General features: G+C 46.2%; 1 protein-coding gene across 3 annotated transcripts in view; it reads right to left on the bottom strand.

The window, feature by feature from the left end:
• LOC134347606 (5'-AMP-activated protein kinase subunit gamma-1-like) overlaps positions 1-19,989 on the bottom strand; it is a 63,594-nt gene that overhangs the window by 23,940 nt on the left and 19,665 nt on the right. For all 3 annotated transcript variants that reach the window (XR_010018208.1, XM_063049962.1, XM_063049964.1), the window contains 2 exons: positions 6,826-6,871; positions 4,652-4,706 (listed from right to left, as the gene is read on the bottom strand). Coding sequence is in view for 2 of the 3 variants with exons in the window: in XM_063049962.1 (XP_062906032.1) it covers positions 4,652-4,706; positions 6,826-6,871 (101 nt within the window). In the remaining variant the exon portion in view is untranslated. The remainder of the gene's footprint in view (positions 1-4,651; positions 4,707-6,825; positions 6,872-19,989) is intronic.

The following is a 19,989-nucleotide window of genomic DNA, read 5'->3' as shown; positions in this document are numbered from 1 at the left end:
GAGACTTGCAGCATGGGCAACTGCCGGTCTTCCATACAACCTTGCCCAGGCCTGTGCCCTGGAGAGTGAAGACTTTCCAGGCGCAGATCCATGGTCTCGCAAGACTAACGGATGCCTTACTACTACCTTGATATTGATTTTCTTCCGGGCTTTTACAGTAAAATAAATACAAAAGCATTTATGAGAAACTACACGTAAACAAAGACTGACAAACAACCAATGTGCAAAAGAAGACAAATTGTGCAGATACAAATAAAAGTGAACTGCGGTGCTCTGCCAGGAGTACCCCAGCACAAGACCAGCTACCGGTCAGGTAGTATCACGCTCACCTCTGAGGCCAGAGTCCACAAGTTTGAATCCCCCTCCTGACCAAGGTACTCCAATGTGGCACAGGGGAGCGTACTCGACTCCCTGGAGTGCTAATTCTCAAGTGATGAATGAAACACGACCCAGTAGATCTTGGTTGTCCTTTGTATCCAACAATGACAGGAGACCCATACGGGAGGGATTTTATGTGGAAAAGCCATTGCACTGGGGTAGTTCCATTCTCTTGAGCTCGGAAGTCTGGGTCTAGGGTTATGAGTCCTCATCACAAACTGGGGACTTCCTTGGTTCCAGTGGATGACCATGACTTATTCTGTGCCTTGTCATGCCCTTTGCTCTCCACGGAGCGTTGCAGAACCACCTTCCTGGCTGCTGGATCTCACTGCTGATCTCATCCACCCAGTCTGCTGGAGCTGACTTCACAGGCTAGGACAGGCAAGTCCCTATCTCACCAGGGCATGAGGTCCACTGGCCACCCTCACCTTCCTTAGCCTTGCTTGTCAAAGCAGTGTGGTAGCTGCTGTCACATGCAAACAGCCACTTGGAGCCACAGGTGAGAGCTGAGTGTCCGGTGGGGGCTAAAGTGAGTGCGCTGCCTCAGAACGGACACGACAAGCCCCTTCACCAGAGGTGCTCCCCCTCCCAGACCATCACATGCACCCCACTCATCTATATGTAGAGACATACAGCACAGAAACAGGTCCTTTAGCTCAACTGCTGACACCAAACGAGATGCCCATTTAAGCTATAGCCATTGCATAGAATATAAAGCAGAGCCGCTTGTCGAGCACCTTTGCTCCATCTGGCACGAGAGGTGGGATTTCCCACTGGCTACCTATTTTAATTTGACTTCCCATTTGCAGGCTGACATACTGACCCATGTTCTCTAGTACTGCCACAGCGAGGCCACAGCCGGGGTGGAGGAGTAAAACTTCATATTCTGTCTGCGTAGCCTCTAACCTGACAGCAGGAACATTGATTTTGTACTCTTACGATTATTTCTCACACCATCCCCTTCTCTTTTTTTCCACCCCTTTACCTCTTCTCTTCTCTTCACCTACCCATCACCTCCCTCTGGTTCCCCTCCTCCTCCTTCCCTTTCTCCCATGGTCCACTCTCCTCTCCCATCAGAGTCCTTCTTTAGCCCTTTACCCCTTCCACCAATCCCCTCCCAGTTTCCTACTTTATCCCCCCTCCCCCATCTGCTCACCTTCCCCCTCACTTGGTCTCACCTATCAGCGTGTACTCCTTCACCCCCACCCCCCACCACCTTCTTATTCTGGCATCTTCCCCCTTCCATTCCAGTCCTGATGAAGGGTCTCAGTCCAAAATGTCAACTGCTAATCACCCTTTGTAGATACTGCCTGACCTGTTCCGTTTCGTCAGCATTTTGTGTGTTCCTCAAAATTTCCAGCATCTGCAGAATCTCTTATGGCCCTCTTGATGCCGATTTATGCTAAATGTCCCCCTGCTGTGTACCTTCCACATCTCTCCTTTCCATTCATATTCGTGTGTCTATCAAACTGCCTGCTTCCACTGCTACTCCTGGTAACCTAGGTTCCAGGCACCTCCCACTCCCCGCGTAAAAACAACCTGTGCCCGACATCGTCTTTAAGCTTCCCTCCTCCAGCCCTAACAGCACGTCCTCTGGTGTTTGTCATTTCTACCCTGACTGTCTACTCTATCTATGCCTATCATAATTTTAAATGCTCTGTCAGGTCCCCTATCAGTCGCTGGTGCTCTAGGGAGACCAGCCCAAGTCTGTCCAGCCTTTCCTTACAGCTCATACCCTCTAATCCAGGCAGCACCTTAGTGAACCTCTCACAGTCTCCACATCCTTCCTATTATAGGGGGCATGTGGGGTCCAGACTGCACACGATACTTTAAGTGTGGTCTGACTGAAGTTTTATACAACTGCAACATGACTTCATTACTCTTACATTCAACATCCTGACCAATGAAGGCAAGTTTTACTATACAATACACCTTCCTCACTACCTTTTCACTTGCGTAGACATTTTTAGTGAATTATGTACCTGGATCTCAAGATCCCTCTGTACCTCTGTGTTATTAAGGGGTCTACCACACTAACCATGGACCAATCACAAGCAAGAGAAAATCTGCGGATGCTGGAAATTGAAACAACACACAAAATGCTGGAAGAACTCAGCAGGCCAGGCCTGCTGTAATGAGTGCAGTCCATGTTTTGTGCTGAAACCATTCATCAGGACTTCATGAAGGGTCTCAGTCCGAAACCTCGACTGTACTCTTTTCCGTAGATGCTGCTCGGCCTGCTGAGTTCCTCCAGCATTCTCACACCCAACAGAGGTCCCAGCAGTTGGCAGTGGTCCTTGTGGAACATCGCTGTTCACTGGCCCCCAGCCAGAATAACAGCCTTCCACCATTACTCTCCACCTTCGATGGGCAAGCCAGTTCTGAAATTCACCAGGGTGCCATGTGCCTTGTGAACTGCAGGTTGCACTGTAGAGTAGCGGTTAGCATCACACTTTGCAGCACCGGCATCAGAAGATCGGGGATCAATTCCCACTGCGGTCTGTAAGGAGTTGGTACACTCTCCCCGTGACCATGTGGATTTCCTCCAAGTGCTCCAGTTTCCTCCACATTCCAAAGACATCCTGGTTATGGGTAGTGAGCTGTGGGAATGCTTTATAGGTGCTGGAAGCAAGTTGACACTAGAGGGCTGCTCTGAACATAAACCTTGTAGATTTGATTTGACACAAATAATGCACTGTATGTTTCAAAGTACGTCTGAGAAATAAAGCTAATCTTAATTTTTATCTTTATCTGAGTGTAAATTGAATGTCTCATCCTGCATGGTGGCGACCTGAATTACTAGTTTGGCTACAAGGTGCTTTGATATCTTGATGAGGTTTTAAATGTCTGGTTTCTTCCTCCTACCTTTCCAGTCCTGATGAAGGGACGCAGCCCGAAACATCGTTTGTTTACTCATTTCTATATATGCTGCCTAACCTAACGAGTTCTCCTGCAGTTTTTGCGTGTTGTTGAGGTTTTAAAAGGCTTTTCTTTCAATGTGGATTCCAACCAGACTCTGTCCCTCAATCTTTCTACAGTATCAGCTTCTTCCCGAAAAAACATCCTCAAATCCCATTGCCTAAATGTCCACTACCTTCAGTAGTGCAATGTGGGTTCAGCGCAGACCTTCAGGAAGATGTCATTATTCTCCAGAACTGCTCTACCTGCACCTCCCAAAACTGCCAAGTCAAGGGCTTTGGGAGTAGTGGGACACCACCACTTCCCAAATTGTCCTCCAAGCATGTAGGACAGCTTCTGTCTCAGTCTATTCATGTACCTTTTATTCCATATCCATCCTTTAACCTTCAACTTTATTAACATTTTTATTTATATAAAATTATTTTTATATGATTCTTTATCACTGTTGAATGTTGTTTTTGTCGCATGTCGCACCCTGACCAACAGACCACAATAAATTCCTAATACATGTAAATGTATATGGTGAATAAAGCTGATCTTTCATTCTTGATCGAACATTCCCCTAGTGCAAGAGATGCACTTCCCAGCTCGTGATCTATCTTGTTATGGCCTTGTTACTTATTGGCTACCTGCTCTGCACTTTCTCTGCAACTGTAACACTTTATTCTGCATTCTGTTGCTCATTTCCCTTGTACTATCTCGATGTACTTTTGGGACAAAATGAGTCTGTAAGGATGGCATACAAACTTAACTTCTTTCCCTCAGTGTGTGTGACAATAATAAGCTAAATTCCCAATTTAGGTCATGAAATATATTACAGGTCCCTCATCCCCATTGGGATTCCCACCCTTACAATCATGTGGGAGGATCTTCACATCAAGGACTGCTGTGGTTCAAAAAGGTGATGGTTCACAACCATACTCCCAAATAAAAAGGCTGTTAAAATGCTTCCTCAGTGTAACACATAAAAAATGCTGTAGGAACTCAACAGGTCAGGCAGCATCTATGGAAAGGGACAAAGAGTTGATGATTTGGCTGAGACCCTTCATTAAGACCCCCGATCTCAGCCCGAAACATTGACTGTTTGTTCCTCCCCATAGATGCTGCCTGGCCTGTTGAGTTCCTCCAGCATTTTGTGTATGTTCCTCCCTTAGAGTGATATCTTCATCCCATGAGAACCTCAGAATCATTAAGTCATGCTGTATCAAAATAATTTCTTTGGCTCTTCACATCAACACCAACCTTTTTGCATTTGTTACATCTATGTTCAAGAATGAATAGAGAGAAATGTTTACAGAATTCACTATTTGTCCACAATAAAACCAATCCCAATCACACAGAATAATCATTTTACCTGTCATTCGGTGAAATACTGACCAGTTTCTTAAAGGAACCTTGTAAGTAAATCTCTAGAGAGAAGGGGAAAGTGAAATCATTCAACTGAACCAGCTTCATCTGAACGGAAAAGCAATGTTCACGAAGTTTACTCAGTGCAATGACCTATGATCCAAGTCATTTCAAATAGCCATAATTTTTGATGCATTCCATTTTCTTGTTCTATTTATAAGACCAAAAGAAAAACTGAGCGCTATGTAGGAGGGAAGGCTAGATTGATCTTAGAGTAAGTTAAAATGTTGATACAACATCGTGGTTAAAGGGCCTAATGTTCAATGTACAAGCCCCGTTCAAGAAAACAGCTCAACCTTTCTTTTCAAAGGAAATTAGCATTGCAGTAAAGGATAAGGACATGTGGGATGCTGATGAAATGTCTCGGCCCAAAACGTTGACACTTTATTCCTCTTCATGGATGCTGCCTGACCTACTGAGCTCCTCCAGCATTTTGTGTGTGTTACTCAGATGGGATGCAATGCTTGTCTCAGAACGCTGGGTGTCTGTGTAGTTCTCTCTCTCAAGTGGTCTTGGATGGTGATGTAGCAAATATATTGAGAGTTGACACCAACAATCAGTACAGTCATGATCAATCGAATATTGTAAGGCCTAGATAGAGTGGACATGGAGAGGATGTTTCTAGCAGTCTATGACCAGAGGGCACAGATTGAGAATAGAAGGATGTCGGAGCAGCCTTAATGGGCAGAATGGCCTAATTCTACTCCTATGTCTTGTGGTTTTATGACAGAGGAAGTTTGAGGGGATTAATGTTTTACTCTAGGTTCTGCATCCACTGTTCCTGTCACTAGGAATGTGTAAAAAATCTTGTCCTTGTCAAAAACATCCACATCCCATAGGCTAAGGAGATAGGAGATGCCTCCTTTTTGAAAGTCCTTCCAAAAGTACAAAAAAATGGAATGAGAGATTAGACTCATTGACTTGAAATGTTGGCTTTGAGTCCATCTCCACAGATGCTGCCTGACCTGCTGAGTATTTCTAACATTTCTGTTTTTACCTGAGGGAATGTTAAATCAAATAGATAGTTTTATAAAAATGAATTTGATTATTGAGTTATAATTAGATTTTAACAGCATATATTTAGTTTGCCTTTGAGACTGATGAGCTACATAAACACATTGCTTGGATAACAGTGGGTGTTGGGGTAGATGGAATCCTGCAAATTTGTCAGAGGTGGTGAGATTTTAATTTTCAGGTACATTAAAGTTCCATTGTGACGTCCCTTTGTTGTAATGTTTCTCAAGGTTACAGCTGCCAAGGATATTTGGTGTGGATGTATTTAAGCCTTATTATTCTAATGGAGAACTCATACTTCTTGCTTCTATTTTTCAAATCTTCGCCCCCCCCAACCCCCGAAAAAGATCAACACAATGATGGACCATGGCTCAGTCAGATATGGGGCCATTTGGAGTGAACTGTGAAGTCCCTGGTACCGTGGTAGGTGCACAATGGGGCCACTCCTCAGTGGTGGTTAGTCAAGCATCGACAACTGTACTGCAACATAGTCAAGGTTAAGTGTAAGGGAAGGATTCTGACTAGGACAGCAGGGTGGGGAATAAACATTCAAGGAACAGGTAAACAAGCAATGCTGGGTAAAAATTAACATGGACCAGAATTAATCATTGAAGGTTAACATAGAGGCATATACTCACATGTGTGTGTACTCACTTCTAACATGGACTAGCTTGCTAACACGTCCTTTCACATGTAGCACAGGCACTGACCAGCATTTGTGTGTGTACACACACACACACAAACCCACACACATTTATGTGCGCATGCTCATTCACACACATGTATACACACTCAGGAACACATACCCATTTGCACATGCATGCGCGCGTGCGCACACACACACGCAATAACATGCATTGACACACCCACCTTCACACGCATGAACACATGCACTCACAGACACTTGCACACACACTCACATGCATGCATGCATACATGCAGAGCACGTGCACACACTCAGCGATTCTTGCACTCACTCATGCATATACACTTGCAGATCCACACACTCATACCACATGTGGGTGTATACACACACACCCTCACACACACACACACACACACACACACACACAGTATTCAGCGCTCATCCCTCAGGAACCTCCTCACCTCTCCAAGTCTCAATCTTGTGTTCCTCCAACTGATAGATTTGCACCTGAAAGAGAAAGTTTGACCTCAAATTCTGCCTTTGCATATTGGTTGTTTATCAGTCTTTATTTATGTTTATGTATGATTTTTCATAAATTGCATTATATTTCTTCATTTTCCTACAAGTTCCTGCAAGAAAATGAATCTCAGGGTAGTATATGGTGACACATTCATACTTCGAAAACAAATCGACTTTGACTTTGACCCTGATCAACTTTTAAAAAGTGGCTTCTTGCAACAGAGGCTCAGTATCAGCCTGGAAGGGAGCAGTGAGTCAATCTTTCAGGTTCAGCACTCCTGCTGTATCTCGAGGAATTTCTACCCTCCAGGACAAGGTCAGCTGGGAAATCCAATGTATCTAAATTCCTTTCCAATGATGCAAAGTTTACAAGGAAGGAAGTTGTCAGAGCTTGAGGACCTGAGCTGTAGCAAAGGTTGAATAGATTGGGTTGGTGCACCTGAGGGTTTCAGAAGAACTGACCATTTATAGGTGTGCACTGGAGGAATATTCAAGATGTCAAAGACACCATAACCTAATACCGTTGGAAGTTATTTCTGGAGTGGTGAGGGGAGATTTAATCAGGGTATACAAAATTATGTGAGGTACAGACAGGGTAAATGCAAGTAGGCTTTTTTTCCATTGAGGATGGGTGAGACTCAAACTAGAGGTCATAGGTTAAGGATGAAAGATGAAATATTGAAGAGGAACCTGAGGGAACTTCCTCACTCAGATGTTGGTGTAAGTGTGGAACGAATTGCCAGTGGAGGTGGTGGATGTGGGTTCATTTGTAACATTTAAGAGATGTTTGGATGGGTACTTGGATGGGAGGGTGTGGGGGGTGTTATTCAGGTACGGGTCAATGGGACTAGGCAGAATAATGGTTTGGCACAGACTAACTGGACTAAAGAGCTTGCTTCTGTGCTGTAGTGCTCAATGAATCTGTCACTCTGTGATGACACTCACATTACCCATTGTACCTATCATACAGCACAGTGCAGGCATTTTGGCCCAAGATGCGCTGAACTTTTACCAAACAATATCAATCTAACACTCTCCTCCTGTATAAGCTTCCATTTTTCTTTTATCCATAAATACACTGTATACAAATATCATCTATTACTTCCTTGTCATAGGATCAAGAACCTGAACCTGTCTCCTGAACAACACAGTGGAACTCCTTCCCTACACAGACTGCACAGTTCATGAAACCCTAATGTTATTACAGCACCAGAAACTCGGGTTCAATTCCCACCACTGTCTGATGGAGTTGTGTGTCCTCTCCGTGACTGCATGTGTTCCCTCCGGGTGCTCCAGATTCCAATGACATAAGGGTTAGTAGGTTAGTTGGTCAGATGGGTGTCATGGGATAACACGGGCTCGTTGGGCTGGAATGGCCTTACTGTGCTGTATCTCTAAATAAAATTTAACAATCTCACTTCTACCTTCTCAAGCTCAACTCAGGGAAGTCTTAATGGTGGTGCCAAGTACTGTGAATGAACTGTCTGGACCTACGGGGTTGTGAACACAGCCCATTCCATTGGGCAAAGCAGCCTCCCATCCTTTGACTGTTTACAGTTCCTGCTGCCTCGGTAAAGCAGCCAACGTAATGAAAGACCCCATCCACTCTAATCATCTTGACAGCCTGTACTCCCTGGCTTAAGGTCAGCTTCTATACAACTGCTAGAAGAATGATCCTCTAGTCTGATAAGATGGAATCTTAACATCACGGTCTATCCTTGTCATGGCAATTGCACCTTATTGTCTGCCTGCTCTGCACTTTCTCTGTAAATGTAAGGTTATATTCTTCATTCTGCTATTTTCTGTAACCTCAATGTACTGATGCAATGAAGTGATCTGTATGGATGGCACTTACCTTGGCATATGTGACAATAATAAACCAATTCAAAGATAAACTCTTGATCTTCAATCTACTGCGTAGAACATGGAACAACACACTGTGGTGACCCACTTTCCAGCGCACTCAAACTGGCGAGCGCCGGCAGAGAGGCCGGCCCCAAAAAGGGTGCCAGGCCATCTTCACCGCAGGGGGAAAATCCTGCGCGCGGGAAGGGTCTGCGAATATGCATTCCCCGCAGCAGTCCCACCCAGTGAGCTCCCTCAACCAGGAGACAGCTGCACAAGTTCAGGAGTTTATACAGTCGCCCCCGGAGGAGGGCACATACACAGCATTCAAAGCCCTGCTCATAAGGACTTTTGAACTCTCACGGTGCGAGCGAGCTGCCCACTTACCGCACCTGGATGGTTTGGGAGACTGGCCGCTGTCAGCATTAATGAACGAAATGCTAGCCCTGGCTGAAGGACACAAACCCTGCCTCATGTTTGAGCAGGCGTTCCTAGAGTAACTGCCCAAGGACATATGCCTGCTGCTGTCCGACGCAGATTTCAGCAACCCCCAGGAGGTGGCGGCCCGAGCAGATGTGCTGTGGAATGCCAGGAAGGAGAGAGGGGCGTCCATCGCACAGATCACCAAGCCGTGTGCCCAACGGCAGACCAGACCAGGCCCGGCAGCAGAGCCTACAAAACCCGGCGACGGGACTGAGGAGCCCAACAAACAATGGTGTTTCTACCACCAGTGGTGGGGCACAGAGGCCCGCCGCTGCAGACCACCCTGCAAATTCCCAGGAAACGCCAGGGCCATCTGCCGCTGATGGCTACGGCGGCTGGCCATCAGGACAGCCTCCTGTATGTCTGGGACAAGCAGTCGGGACGCCGCTTTTTGGTCGACACCGGAGCAGAGATCAGCGTTTTAACTCCAACGAGTTACAACACCCGCAACAGAGGACCGGGACCCACCCTGAGGGCCGCAAATGACAGCACAATACGGACCTACGGCACCCGCACGGTGCGGCTACAGTTCAGCTCCAGCCGGTTCACGTGGGACTTCACACTGGCCGCCGTGGCCCAACCACTCCTGGGGGGTGGATTTTCTGCGAGCTCACAGCCTGCTGGTCGACCTGCAAGGGAAGCGACTAGTCCACGCCAAGACTTTTCAAACGTTCTCCCTGGGTGAAGCACAGTTGCCAGCCCCACACCTGGACTCCATCACGCTGTCCGACGATGAATTCACCAGGGTCCTGGCGGATTTCCCATCAGTACTGACACCACAGTTCACGGCAGCCATGCCCAGACACGGAGTACAGCACCACATCCCGACCCAGGGACCACCCCTCCACGCCCGTGCTCGAAAGCTTCCCCCGGACAAGCTCTGACTGGCGAAGGAGGAGTTCAAGACGATGGAGGAATTAGGGATCATACGATGGTCCGACAGCCCATGGGCCTCCCCCCTGCACATGGTGCCCAAGGCAACGGGGGCTGGAGACCATGCGGCGACTACCGCAGACTGAATGAGGCTACAACGCCAGACCGCTACCCTGTGCCGTACATTCAAGACTTCGCAGCAAACCTACATGGCGCAAGGATCTTTTCCAAGGTAGACCTCGTCCGGGGATACCATCAAATCCCGGTACATCCGGACGACATCCCCAAAACAGCACTCATCACCCCGGTCGGCCTTTTCGAATTCCTCCGAATGCTGTTCGGCCTAAAGAATGCCGCACAGACGTTTCAGCGGCTAATAGACGCGGTGGGACGCGACCTGGACTTTGCATTCATCTATTTGGACGACATCCTCATAGCCAGCAGTAGTCGGCAGGAGCATCTGTCCCACCTCCGCCAGCTCTACTCCCGCCTGAGCAAATTCGGCCTTACAATCAACCCGGCCAAATGCCAGTTCGGACTCAACACCATCAACTTCCTGGGCCACAGGATTACTAAAGACAGGGCAACCCCGTTGCCCGCCAAGGTAGACACGGTCCGCCACTTCCCCCGACCCAACACAATCAAAGGCCTGCAAGAATTCGTGGGTATGGTGAATTTCTACCACCGTTTCCTCCCCTCAGCAGCCCGAACCATGCGCCCCCTGTTCACCCTGATGTCGGGTAAGGGCAAGGACATTACCTGGGACGAAGAGGCTGCAGCCGCTTTTGTTAAAACCAAAGAAGCCTTGGCAAACGCCGCGATGCTAGTGCACCCCAGAACGGACGTTCCTACTGCCCTCACGGTGGACGCATCCAACACAGCAGTCGGTGGAGTGCTGGAACAACTCATCGAGGGTCGCTGGCAACCCCTGGCGTTCTTCAGCAAACACCTACGACCACCCGAACTCAAATACAGTGCTTTCGACCGGGAGCTATTGGTACTATACCTGGCAATCCGGCATTTCAGGTACTTCTTAGAAGGTAGGCCCTTCACCACATTCACGGACCGCAAACCGCTTACTTTTGCGTTCACAAAGGTGTCCGACCCCTGGTCGTCCCACCAGCAGCGACATCTGTCCTACATCTCCAAGTACACGACGGACATCCAGCATGTCTCTGGAAAGAACAACGTCGTGACGGACGCACTTTCCAGACCTACCATACAGGCCCTGTCCCAGGGGGTGGACTATGCAGCGCTGGCAGAGGCACAGCAGGCAGACACTGAGATCCCCAGTTACAGGATTGCAGTCTCCGGTTTACAGCTTCAAGACCTCCCCGTAGGCCCAGGTGAAAGGACCCTACTATGTGACGTCGCTACCGGCCAACTCCGCCCCGTCGTCCCAGCAGCCTGGCGCCGGCGGGTTTTCGAGTCCATTCACAACTTAGCGCACCCCTCCATCAGGACAACCGTCCGGTTGGTCGCCAACAGGTTCGTGTAGCATGGACTTCGTAAGCAGGTCAGTGAATGGGCCAAAACGTGCATGCAGTGCCAAACGGCCAAGGTGCAGCGGCACACCAAGACTCCGACACAGCGGTTCGAACCCTCCCGCCGGAGGTTCGACCACATTCATGTGGATATCGTGGGGCCCCTGCCAGTGTCACGAGGAGCACGGTACCTCCTAACTATGATAGACCGGTTCACCAGATGGCCGGAGGCGGTCCCGTTCACCGACACCACCTCTGAATCCTGCGCCCGAGCACTGATCGCAACCTGGGTAGCACGCTTTGGGGTACCGGCCCACATTACCTCCAACAGGGGCGCCCAGTTCACCTCCAGCCTGTGGTCAGCTATGGCCAGCCTTTTAGGAACACAGCTACACCACACAACTGCCTACCACCCACAGTCGAACGGACGAGTGGAGCGCTTCCACCGTCACCTGAAATCGGCCCTCATGGCCCGCCTGGAGGGGCCTAACTGGGTGGACGAACTTCCCTGGGTCTTGCTCGGAATCCGCACAGCGCCCAAGGAGGATCTGCACACCTCGTCGGCCGAGTTGGTGTACAGCGCACCCCTGGTCGTCCCAGGAGAGTTCATACCAGCCCCAAGGGGGCAAGAGGAAGAACCCACAGCAGTGCTGGACAGACTACGGGAGAGGCTCGGTAACCTGGCCCCCGTACCCACTTCACAGCACGGACAGAGCCCGACCTGTGTACCCAAAGACCTGCAGAACTGTAAGTTTCTTTTTGTACGACGGGACGGACACCAGGCACCACTACAGCAGCCCTACGAGGAGCCATTTAAAGTAATCAGGAACAATGGGTCCACGTTCGTGCTGGACATTGGGGGGAGAGAGAAGGTTTTCACAGTGGATCGACTCAAACCGGCCCATGTGGACTTGGCGCCGCTGGTCCAGGCTCAGGCACCGCGGCGCAGAGGCAGACCTCCCAAACAGAGGCCGATCCAGACTGTGGACATTGGGGGATATATCGCCGGTGCTGGGGGAGGGGTTATGTGGCAACCCACTTTCCAGCGCACTCGAACCGGCTCACAAAAACGGCGCGTGCCGGCAGACAGGCCGGCCCCAAAAAGGGCACCAGGCCATCTTCACCAGCAGGGGGAAAAACCCGCACGCGGGAAGGATCTGCGAATATGCATTCCCCACAGCAGTCCCTCCCGGGGAGGGAGGGAACGGGAAGGCTTTAAAGGAGGCCGCAGAGTTTGAATAAACCTCTTTTTTCGCAACTACAACTCACCGACTACGTGTCGTTATTCTAGCGCTGTGTGTAGCACACTGCTACAACACCACATTACAGGCCCTCTGGCCCACAATGTTATGTTGACCTTATAACCTACTCTAAGGTTAATCTAGCCATTCCCTCCATTTTTCCGTCATCCATGTGCCTACCTAAGACTCTTAAAAGTCCCTAATGTATTTGCCTCTACCACCACACCCAGCAACTTGTTCCATGCACTCACCACTTTCTGTATAAAAAAAACCTTACTTCATAATGACCTGAGCACTTTATTCTCAAACTTCTCAAACTTCCGCTAATGCCCCACCTCTCCCTGGTACCCCATCCGTTATTTATTTATATACACACATTCTTTTTCTCTTTCTCTCCTTTTTCTCCCTCTGTTCCTCTCACTATATTCCTTGCCCATCCTTTGGGTTCCCCCCCCCACTTGTCTTTCTCCCCGGACCTCCTGTCCCATGATCCTCTCATATCCCTTTTGCCAATCACCTGTCCAGCTCTTGGCTCCATCCCTCCCCCTCCTGTCTTCTCCTATCAATTTGGATCTCCCCCTTCCCCTCCCACTTTCAAATCCCTTACTAACTCTTCCTTCAGTTAGTCCTGACGAAGGGTCTCAGCCTGAAACGTCGACTGTACCTCTTCCTAGAGATGCTGCCTGGCCTGCTGCGTTCACCAGCAATTTTGATGTATGTTGCTTGAATTTCCAGCATCTGCAGAATTCCTGTTGTTTTTGTTTCCTTTTGTACTGCCTTGAGGTTATTACCTAAGAAATAATCTGTCTGGCAATAAGAGCTCGTCACTGTATCTTAGTATACATGAGAAAGCACTCGAGTGGCAGTTAAAGCAATCACATTGCAGCACCCTTGATCACTGATTTCTGCCGTTGTCTGTAGGGAGTTTGTCCATTCTCTCTGTGACTGCATGGGTTTCCTCTTGGTGCTCTGGTTTCTTCCCACATTCCAAAGATGTACGGTTCGGGGTTAATGAGTTGTGAGCATGCTATGTTGGTGCTTGAAGCACAGCAACACTTGTGGGCTGCCCCCAGCACAATCCTTGCTGATTTGATTTGACATAAATGATGTTTAGATGTAAGACCATAAGAACATAGGACATAGGAGCAGAATTAGGCCATTTGGCCTATTGAGTCTGCTCCACTATTCCACTTAGGCTGATTTATTATCCTTCTTAACCTCATTCTCCTATCTTCTCTCCATAACCTTTGACACCCTTATTAATCAAGAACCTATAAACCTCCTCTTTAAATATACACAAGTCTGTGGCAATGAATTCCACAAATCCACCACTTCTTCTGGTTAAAGAAGTTCCTCTCATCTCTGTTCTAAAGGACGTCCCTCTATTCTGTACATGTGACAAATAATGTTAATCTTTATCTAATCTTTAATAAACCAATTACTAATTAAAATAATCAGTAACTTCCTACTGTTTTGTCAGTGTACTAACACACTTACACACTCCCTTGTACATATATTGAGATAAAATAATAGTTATTAGCAGTATACAACAAAGAGATAAACCTGAATGTTTGTTTTACTTGGCTGAGGAAGTTCAAGCTGACTGAAAATTAATTCCCTGGTGTTATAAGATAAAAAATAAAAGTCTGTAGATGCTGGAAATCCAGAGCAACACACACAAAATGCTGGAAGAAATCAGCGAATCAGGCAGCTTCTTGGAAAGGAATAAGGAGTCGGCGTTTTGGGCCGAGACCCACCATTGGCTACTTAATCCTTTTCCTAGATGGTGCCCGATCTGCTGAGTTCCATTAGCTTGTGTTAGTTTGTCTTAGTAATACTGCTCTGAACTCTGAGTTCTCTCCCTATCAGAGACATCTGAACTGACACCTTGCAGTGTTGGAGGAGCCAGTAGGAGTCACTTGATATGCTAATCTGAGGACTTGATACCTGTCACTGTCATCAAGGAGAACTTGAGGACTGCAGGAGAAGGAACTGGTGACCTCATAGCTCACACCAAAACAGCCATACGGCTTTGACGTACTTTGGAGGTAAGTTGATTGTCACAGATCCTCATGGAAGAACTCACGACCTCTTCTTCTCATTACTACAGTTAGGGAGGAAGTACAGGAGTCTGAAGGGTCAAGGGTCAACTTTATTCACCATGTACATTTACATGTATTAGGAATTTGCAATGGTGTGTTGGTCAGGGCACAACATGCAACAGAAACAATAACATTCAAAAATCATAAAGAACAAAGAATTATATAAAAATAAAGTTAGAGCTTAAAGTACAGATATGGAATAAAATGCACATGAATAAATAAATACCATTATAAAAACTGGTTTAAAGTGTTTACACTGCAGTGCAATAATGGAGGCAATAGGTAGAGGGGAGGGTGGGGGTGTCTAACCAGAATGATTGATCAGATTAACTGCCTGGGGGAGGAAGTTAAGGTAGCATGTAGTTTTTGTTTTAATAGCCCTATAATGCTTTCCGGAAGATACACACCCAAGGTTTAAGAAATAGCTTCTTCCACTTGCCATCAGATTTCTGAATAGTCAGTGAACCCATGAACACTACCTCACTAATTCTGAGCTCTTTTTGCACTGCTTACTTAATTTATATATATATTCCATATCGTAATTTACTCACCTTGATTCTGAAAAATTCAGGCCTCCCTTAAGGTTAACTTTCAGGTTGAGTCGATGGTAAGGAAGACAATGTTAGCATTTGTTTTGGGAGGACTGTACTGTAAAAACAGGGATGTGCCGTTGAGGCATTAGCTGGCTGTGGTCTGACCACATTTGGAATATTGTAAACAGTTTTGGGCTGAGTATCTAGTGAATCATGTGCTGACTCTGGAGAGACCAAGAAGAGGTTCACAAGAATGATCCAGGAAAGAAAAGTTTCACAAATGCAGTTTAAAATGATGAGGGGGATCCCATTGGAACCCATTGGATATGGAAAGGCCTGCAAAGGCCGGCCATGGAGGTTAAGGGTTACCAGGAGAATGGATTGGAAGCTGAAAACCAGCCGTGATCGAATGGCACAGCAGCTAATGAGCTGAATGGCCTGATTCAGCTCCTATTTCTTATGGTTTAGTATGGACAGCTCTCAGTTCTTTCACCACTACAATCCACTTCATTGTGAACTTACACCTTACTGTCAGCCTGCAGTACACTTTCTCTGTAACTGAATCAGAATCCGAATCGTTGACATATGTCATGAAATTTGTTGTTTTGCGGTAGCAATACATTGCAATACATAATTTTAAAAACTTTAAATTATAATTAGAAATATATTTATATATACAGTGGATTCTGGTTAATTGGGACACCTTGGCCTAAGTAAGATGCTGCCCCAATTAACTGAAGTATCATGGAAATAGACAAACTACCATTTAACTAAGTAACAAATACCTCCCTGCTCCTGTACTCGAATCCTCTTGCAATGAATGCCAGCATACCATTCGCCTTTTTCACCGCCTGCCGTACCTGCATGCCCACTTTCAATGACTGGTGTACAATGACACCCAGGTCTCGTTGCACCTCCCCTTTTCCTAATCGGCCACCATTCAGATAATAACCTGTTTTCCTGTTTTAGCCACCAAAGTGGATAACCTCACATTTATCCACATTAAATTGCATCTGCCATGAATTTGCCCACTCACCCAACCTATCCAAGTCACCCTGCATCCTCTTAGCATCCTCCTCACATCTAACATTGCCGCCCAGCTTCGTGTCATCCGCAAACTTGGAGATGCTGCATTTAATTCCCTCATCTAAGTCATTAATATATATTGTAAATAACTGGGGTCCCAGCACTAAGCCTTGCGGTACCCCACTCGTCACTGCCAGCCATTCTGAAAAGGTCCCGTTTATTCCCACTCTTTGCTTCCTGTCTGCCAACCAATTCTCTATCCACATCAATACCTTACCCCCAATACCGTGTGTTTTAAGTCTGCACACTAATCTCCTGTGTGGGACCTTGTCAAAAGCCTTTTGAAAATCCTAATATACCGCATCCACTAGTTCTCCCCTATCCACTCTACTAGTTACATCCTCAAAAAATTCTATGAGATTCGTCAGACATGATTTTCCTTTCACAAATCCATGCTGACTTTGTCCGATTATTTCACCGCTTTCCAAATGTGCTGTTATCACATCTTTGATAACTGACTCCAGCAGTTTCCCCACCACCGACGTTAGGCTAACCGGTCTATAATTCCCCAGTTTCTCTCTCCCTCCCTTTTTAAAAAGTGGGGTTACATTAGCCACCCTCCAATCCTCAGGAACTCATCCAGAATCTAACGAGTTTTGAAAAATTATCACTAATGCATCCACTATTTCTTGGGCTACTTCCTTAAGCACTCTGGGATGCAGACCATCTGGCCCTGGGGATTCATCTGCCTTCAATCCCTTCAATTTACCTAACAACACTTCCCTACTAACATGTATTTCGCTCAGTTCCTCCATCCCACTGGACCCTCTGTCCCTTACTATTTCCAGAAGATTATTTATGTCCTCCTTAGTGAAGACAGAACCAAAGTAACTATTCAATTGGTCTGCCATGTCCTTGCTCCCCATAATCAATTCACCTGTTTCTGTCTGCAGGGGACCTACATTTGTCTTTACCAGTCTTTTCCTTTTTACATATCTATAAAAGCTTTTACAGTCCGTTTTTATGTTCCCTGCCAGTTTTCTCTCATAATCTTTTTCCCCTTCCTAATTAAGCCCTTTGTCCTCCTCTGCTGAACTCTGAATGTCTCCCAGTCCTCAGGTGAGCCGCTTCCTCTGGCTAATTTGTATGCTTCTTTAGGCCCTACAGGACACTCAGCTCTCACTTGTGGCTCCGAGTAGCTGTTTGTATGTGACAGCAGCCACACCCTGGTACGCCTCTACAACAGGCAGGCTAAACCAGATGAGGGTAGCTGGCGGGCCTCATACCTGGTGAGATAGGGACATGTCTGTCCTAGCATGGGGAATCCACTCTGATAGACTGGGTAGGTGATATCAACAGAGGGATCCAATGACCGAGAAGACATTTCTGCAGTGCTTCATGGAGAGCGAAGGACATGAAAAACACAGAAGTCGTGGTTATCCACTGCAACCAAGAAAGCCCTCACTTTGTGATGACGACTCATACCACTGGACATGGACTTCCAAGGTCAAGAGAGTGGAACTGTCCAAGTGCAGCAGCTTCTCCACTTTAAAAACTCCTCAGCACAGGTTTCACTCTCATCGTCTAATAAGATGGACAAGCAACTGATGTTCTGATTGACTGTAATGGAACAAGATTAGTGCAGATAATGAACTGCCTTCATACAATGCTTTCAATGATTGCATCACCCAAATCTTCATTTTCATTGTAACATTCAAGATGATTGACGATAACTGCAATTTTTTTCATAGTCCCAACTTGTTGAAGTAGCAAAATCATTTTATTTTCACTCACAGCTATTTCTGACATCTCCAAGCCTCAATGCTTGAAACTGCAGCAAGTAAAACCAGTTCTGAGTTGTCTTACTGTCTATTTCTCACCAACAATCAGTGACAAAAATCACTGCTTTTTGAACACAGACACACACAACTGACACTATTTAAATACTGTTATTCCTGAGCGGTGTAGTGTCTAACGGCCACACGTTCATGTGACTTGGGCTAAATGGAAACCTTTTGACAATAGTCTTCTGTCCCAATGAAATGGTGGCGTCCCAAATAAATGAAGGGAATCCCAGCTACCTTCTCTGTTAGTTTTTGTTCTTCAAGGGTTGTCCAAAATAGGCGGCTGCCCCGATTAACCAATGGAGTAATTAACCAGAATCCACTGTATAAAAAATTAAATTAAATAGTCAGTGCAAAAAGAGATTTAAAAAAAAAAGAAAGAAATTGTGAGGTAGTGTACATGGGTTCATTGTCCGTTCAGAAATCTGATGGCAGAGCGCAAGAAGCTGTTCCTAACCAGTTGAGTGTGTGTCTTCAGGCTCCTGTACCTCCTCCTTGATGGTAGCAATGAGAAGTGGGCATGTCTTGGCTGATGGGGGTCCTCAATGATGGATGCTGCCATTTTGAGGCATTGCATTTTGAAGATGTCCTCGATGACGGAGATGGCTGAGTTTGCATTTTTCTGCAGCTTGTTCTGATCCTGCGCAGTGGTCACTCCATACCAGACGGTGATGCAACCTGTTAGAACGCTCTCCATGGTACATCTTTATTCTGTGTTCTACCAGAGTTTTACCTTGTCCTATCTCAATGCACTGGTGTGATGATTTGATCTGTATGAACAGTATGAAGTCCATGCTTTTCACTGAACCTCAGTACATGTGACAATAATAATAAACCAATAGAAGGCAGAACACCATTTAATCTCTTTCTCTCTGGTGCACGCAACAATAATAAATCAATGTACCAATTTATAATATTTCAGAATGTGGGTGCTCTGGACTCCTGGTATGTTCTTATCTCAAAACACACCCACTTCACCACAGGAGCTCCGATTGCCAATGCCTTGACCTCTTGTCACGCCTGGACAAAATCTTGTCACCTCTTTAATGGCCTGACTTATATTGTTAATTGGTTTATCATTGAGAAAGGATCTGGTGTTTATCAATGTTCAAAGTAAGTTTATTATCAAAGTACATATATAACTCCCTGAGATTCATTTCCTTGCAGGCAATGAATCAGGAAAATAATGAAATACAACAGAATTTAAGAATAAGTATACATAAACAAAGACTGACAAACAACCAATGGGCAGAAGAAAAATAATCATGCAGAGAGATAGATGGGTAAATACATAGAGGTGCACACAGAAGTTCTACCCATGAACATGTGGATTTGTTCTGGGTGCTCCGGTTTCCTCTCACATACCAGTTAGTAGGTTAATTAGTGATTGCAAATTGTTCCATGATTACGCTAGTGTTAAATAGGTGGGTTGCTGGGTGGTATGGCTCATTGGGCCAGAAGGTCCTGTTCTGCACTGTATCTCTAAATAAACGAATGAATATATACATACATACATAGAGAAATAGTGTATATCAATACATAAATGTTTCATTAAAGAAATAGATAAATACATAGATACATAAATGATTGAATGAATAGTCAGATATGTAGATAAATAAACAAACAAGCTAATAAAGAAACAGCACTCATGGTGAAGGGTGTTGTGAACTCTATT

Source organism: Mobula hypostoma, chromosome 6, assembly GCF_963921235.1.
Source record: "Mobula hypostoma chromosome 6, sMobHyp1.1, whole genome shotgun sequence".
NCBI lineage: Eukaryota > Metazoa > Chordata > Chondrichthyes > Myliobatiformes > Myliobatidae > Mobula > Mobula hypostoma.
This window is presented reverse-complemented; position numbering and strand designations above follow the sequence as displayed.